Consider the following 5,602-nt stretch of genomic DNA (forward strand, 5'->3'; position numbering starts at 1 on the left):
ACCAATAATGGGGATTAATCATCTTGATCACAATATTCAGCAAAATAATTAGGCTTATTGTTTTAGCCATAATTGCGCAGCCCTGTCCATTTTGATAAAAACAAGGTCAAAGTGCAGAAAGTTAAAAGTCATAATTTGGCTGCCATATATGTTTTGGCAAAGCCGTGTTCCTCAGCGTGTAACTGTTACATGTAAAAATGAAAGCTTTGGCTTTGGCTAAAACAGAATTTAATGTGTTTCTGCCCCGTACCTCCAAACTGGGTGTAGGCCTGTTTGATGTCACACAGGGCAGTGACCAGCTGCTCACAGGGGATCGGCTCCTGGTACTGCAGCAGGAACCTGGGACAGCAGCAGCAACAACACATTCACCCCATAGTCACATTACTTTTATTTTGTCATTTGGTTGCATCCAGGATTAAACAAAAAAAAAAACGTTTCTGCGTCTGAACTTACCTCTGTGCTATAAGCCTCAGCTCATTGGTCAGCACGTTGGCATCTGATGTAATTCCCGCCACACTGCACGCCATATCTCTGCAAGATAATGGAGAGTGTAGGATGAGGCCAGTGGTACAAAAACAGTGAAAGGCTGCCATTGGAACCATACAACAATAACAAGAGCAATGTTTTTCCCTCTGTATATCTGATAATGTGAACAGCCAACAACAGCCAAATACACACTTGGACACACTGGCATATTTGCTTTATTTGTATTGTTGATCAATACCGATGAGTCAGCAATTTCTTCAACAGGTGCTGAGACTTCTGGCTTTCAAAACTCACTTTCTGGTCTGTACTCTGTTTTGAAACTAAAGAAAAGAAGGCAGTAACTCACTCGTTTAACTTGTAGATTTTCTCTGAGAAAAACACTTCATCCAGCAGCTTGTGAATGTTCCTCCTCTCCGCGGCCAGCAGCACTCCGTCGTTGGCTAAAATGCCGAGGCAGGTGCCGGCGTGGCCGATGGCTTCCATGGCGTACTCTACCTGGTACAGACGCCCTGCCAACGACACACAGCACTGTCAGGTGAGGACATGTGTTGTACACTATTGAAATACATAGAATATGCACTCAGATGAATGTATTTTACAACTATAATGTCATATGCTAGCCTAAAAAGCTATGCAGACATTCATAAGGATAAAAAAAAAGGCAGGGTCAACAAATAAGGCAAGGAATTTAAGAAGTGAGATGTCTGCCAATGGCTGAGGGAAGAAAAAAAAAAACTCTTAAGGTGAATATGCATGCCCCAAAAATTCTCACAAAACTGGAGCTGAACCAAAAGGAAAACCACAATAAAGAAATTCAGTGCCTGCACACAATATATAGCTTTCCAACTTCATCAGGCATCCTGTTCAAAAACCAGACTCTTACCCTCTGGGGAGAAGATGGTTGTTCGTGAATCATATCGTCGAGACTGAAAGCAAACAGACGGCAGATGAGAGCTAGTTAAGACTTCTTCAACTTCAAAATGGCACTGAGCAGAAAATATCCCATCAAACAGCATCCGCCAACTTGGGTTACATATGAAGCAAGTGAAACATCACTTGTTGCTTTTTTCTTTTGCAATCTAACAAATTCCTTGTTCTTCTCCTGCTTGGGCAGTTCAGTCAGTATTTAAACATTAACAATTCTCTCCTAAAGCTACAGACAAAGCTAGCTAAACTAGTCTAAGATACTCTTCCTCAGGGTTCCTACACATTTTCAATTAAAAAATTCCATACTTTTTCCAGACCTTGATTTGTTTTGAAGATTTTGTCTGGTGTTCAATATGATTTACGCAGAGAGACATCTTGCCCCTGCTAACTAGCTCATATCACTGTATAGATGAAGATTGTTCTTCACAGCGACAAATATCAGAATATGTGAGATGATTGGCAGGGTTCCTACACGGTTTCCATTTTGAAATTCCATATTTTTCCCAGACCCTATGTTCTTGACTGGATTTGATTTTGGTCGGTATTGATATATCAAATACATGCATGCTGACAGCGGCTGGGTAATAAGAGCGTCCCTCTATCTGAACATTATTCTTCACATCAACGAAAACTGTGGACTCAAAGTGAGTCTACAACAACATAAAATCTATAATTATGTGTGTATTGGACCTGAACCACAACATTTTCCATACTTTTCCAAGCATTTTTTCAAATTCCCAAACTATTCAAGACCTGGAAATGATCAAATTCATTTTTAATACTTTTCCAGACCTGCGTAGGAACCCTGCTTCCTGGAGCTACTCCAAGGACACTGAATGAGAGGCTCATAAGAATGCTTGTTTTGAATTTATGTAACCTGGTGAGCTTTATTTTATAGAAGTGTTAACATTTCTCTTCCAGAAAATGTACCCATATCCCCAGAAACTCCTCTTGGGTGCTCACTGTCACCCTTTGCGTGACCATGATGAATACAAAACCAATTCAACATTTAGAAATCAAGTTGTTAAAGGGAACTCACCATTCCTGGAGGCTGCAGTCAAACCCTGTCGCTAGAGAACAAACAGAAAGCAACATTACTCAAGTTCAGCTGACTAACTTAGTCATGAAGTAAACAGTACAAGGCTAATAGAGAGAAACAGCTGAAATTAGTTGATATAGATTTGCTTGGTCGCCTGCTTGGCTGTCTCTGGTGCAGTGAAAGTGAAAGAGACAGAACTGAAAGCTGCTAGTTAGCAACTAAATGAACGTTGGCTAACGTTAGATGACACGGAGGTGATGGGTTAAAGTTGTATAGATTTAACTGTCGGATTATTCTAGATTTCAAACATTAGGATAAACTTATTCTTTGCCATACATTTGCTCACACATCCCAGTGAAGCCAGCTAACGTAGCTAACCGGCGGCTAACTAGGGAACATGAATGAAGCAGCAAAATTTTAGCTAATGTTGTGTGTGATCCACTTCAGGCTTAAATAACTATTATTCGCATTTCATTTATAAATCTCACCCATAAAAAAAATAGACTGGAGAATGCACACTTAACCAATAGAGTACGATTTAGTTAAAATGTAAGAATAAACAGCTTACCGGACAACTAACTTTTGCTTCCTCTGTTGTTAATGGGCGCTGGTTGATGACGCCAGAGAGTAAGGAAGCGCACGCACCGAGATTCAGGACGCGGGCGCCCCCTCGCGCTGTTGAATAAAATAGGTCTGCGTTATGTTATTGCATGAACAGTAAAGAAACACAGACTTAATATGGAATAATATCATATAAACCTAGACTATACATCCTGTTTAAGAATAGTGATTTTTCGCATCAAATTGCATTGGAGCTGTAATTGTTTTTAACAGTAAATTAAAGAGACAGGCTGCCCCAGAATGGGATTTTTATGACTACATCCCATTAAAGATGCAATAGGCAATATAAATGTTGTGAATTTTCCCCTTGTTCTTGAGTTTGACTTTATCCTTCTGGACTTTATGAATCAATTTTAGAGAACAAAATGTATCTTCAGTAGGCTAATCACTATTTAAAGAAAGCCTGCATGGTAGTTGGGGTTGGAACCAGTGGTGGAAAGTAATTAAGTACATTTACTCTGTACTTAAGTACAATTTTGAGGTACTTGTACTTTACTTGAGTATTTCCATTTTATGCTACTTGCTACTTATACTCCACTACATTTTGGAGGGAAATATTGTACTTACATTACATTTATTTCACAGCTATAGTTACTAGTTATTTTTCAGATCAATATTTTATATTTAAAACATTTGATCATCTTTATAAAATAACTATAAAATAGCATTGTTATAGATTAGACTACCCAAAAGTATAGCTAAATTGTTAAGATTAGCTCCACGTTGACAACTTTAAAATGATGCTTACATGTACATGTATGTCAATAAATCAGTATTAATATTCCAATAATTTGTGAAAAATATAACTCTAAATGGGGACAGTTTGCATAATGAGTACGTCTACTTTGATACTCTAAGTACATTTTGCTGCCAATACTTATGTACTTTTACTTAAGTGAGATTTTGAATGCAGGACTTTTACTTGTAATGGAGTATCTTTACATTGTTGTATTGCTACTTTTACTTAAGTAAAACATCTCAGTACTTCTTCCACCACTGGTTGGAAGAGATCTGGGTCCTGTAGTCCTACACTGCAATCACAAAAGACTTGTATCCTCTGTTGCTTACCAATAAGATGTAAAGTTCAGTAGGTGTGTAACATGTCCACAGCACAGAATAACAGTAAGGTCAACACAGAGTGAAGCTTCATCACAACCATTTACAATATTTTTTTTTAGAATTTTACAACAATATGTGATAAAGGTTAAGATTATAGTTGAAATGGACGTGTACTGGTTGTTTTACACTTCATAACACGGAGAGAATTCTATTTTGTTCTATTATTGTGTTTGCTACTACTTACTCAAATAAAATGCGTTATGTTTACTCACCTTTTTATTTATCGTTTCATCACTGCATAATATATTATAACTGGTGTCATAAAATAAAACAGTTCAATTTCAATTTATAGCTTATACCCCAACTTTTCGTTTTGCCTGGAATCTGCTTCTTATAGTTATTCAGGTCAAATTAAAACACAAGCAGTGGGAGATGAGACAAAGTCAAAAGGTAAGCGGGTGGTGGACTTTGCATGTGCTCCCTTGCTTTGACCACCAGGGGGCGGCCTTGCCTTGAATGTGTGGGTTGACAGGTCGAGGTTTGAGGCCAGTTCACTTCTTTTAAATCTTTATTCTGATCTATCAGGGAATACATTTATTTTTTGATTGATAAGACGAGCATCTGATACCTACTCATGAAACTCACTACTGAAAATACTTTGCTTCTCATCATTTTTTATTTTCCGAACAGACAAAATGGGCTCAAAGATACAACAGAGGACAACAAAACTGAGCTTGGATTCCATATTTATAAGTGTAACTCAACATCAGTTAAATCTACTGTGAGAATAAAACAAAAAATAATAAAAAAAAACAAAAAAACAAAATGGATAAGACAAGTATCTGATATCTACTCATGAAACAAACAAACAGGTCGGTCTGAGGGTTAGACAGTCTTTCTTTCGTCCGGATGACTGTCATGTCTGCTGTTCTGTAGCCGACCCTGACCTCTGACCTTTGACCTCTGACGGCAATAAAATATTACACACATAAGCAACTTAAAACGGTAATCCGTGAGATCCTCATTTGTTTGATTGAGTCTCCATCTTTGTTGCTAAACACTCATTGCTGTGGTGTTTCTGCATTGCACTTCCTAGAGATCACCTGTCAATCAAACAGTGTGGACTGTACGGTGATGTCAGAAATGTAAAACGCATCACTTCCTGTGCGGCAGAGGATTTTTCCCAGGAAAGAGCTACCAGACACCAAATAAAAGCTTTCATGAACTGACTGTAGGTTGAATTCAGTGTTGGGCTCACATTACTTTTTTTTGTGGTAATTAGTAACTTAATGCGTTTGTTTTTCCAATTTGTGCCATCCATTATTAGTTACTTTTTAAAATAGAGTGTTGCTACTTTTATTTTTCTTTGACATGGTTTCATTTTTGTCAGCGTAAATAAATTAAAAAAAAAAGTAGAAACGGTGAATATCCTGCAGGATGTGATGCAGACAGCATGCTGCTAATTGAGAA

The 5,602-nt window shown here is 37.8% G+C and overlaps 1 protein-coding gene across 1 annotated transcript in view; it reads right to left on the reverse strand.

The window, feature by feature from the left end:
- psma4 (proteasome 20S subunit alpha 4) overlaps positions 1 to 3,066 on the reverse strand; it is a 6,738-nt gene extending 3,672 nt beyond the window's left edge. Inside the window, exons 1-6 of the mRNA XM_071513439.1 lie at positions 3,021 to 3,066; positions 2,453 to 2,483; positions 1,370 to 1,412; positions 833 to 995; positions 454 to 531; positions 251 to 339 (exon numbers count right to left, since the gene is read on the reverse strand). Of these exons, the coding sequence (XP_071369540.1) occupies positions 251 to 339; positions 454 to 531; positions 833 to 995; positions 1,370 to 1,412; positions 2,453 to 2,455 (376 nt within the window). The 5' untranslated portion in view covers positions 2,456 to 2,483; positions 3,021 to 3,066. The remainder of the gene's footprint in view (positions 1 to 250; positions 340 to 453; positions 532 to 832; positions 996 to 1,369; positions 1,413 to 2,452; positions 2,484 to 3,020) is intronic.
- Between the last annotated feature and the right edge of the window lie 2,536 nt (positions 3,067 to 5,602).

This window comes from Centroberyx affinis, unplaced genomic scaffold (assembly GCF_046629955.1).
Source record: "Centroberyx affinis isolate AG114_WGS23_722 - 3 ecotype Tasmania unplaced genomic scaffold, CSIRO-AGI_Caff_v1 ptg007171l_1, whole genome shotgun sequence".
Classification (NCBI taxonomy): Eukaryota; Metazoa; Chordata; class Actinopteri; order Beryciformes; family Berycidae; genus Centroberyx; species Centroberyx affinis.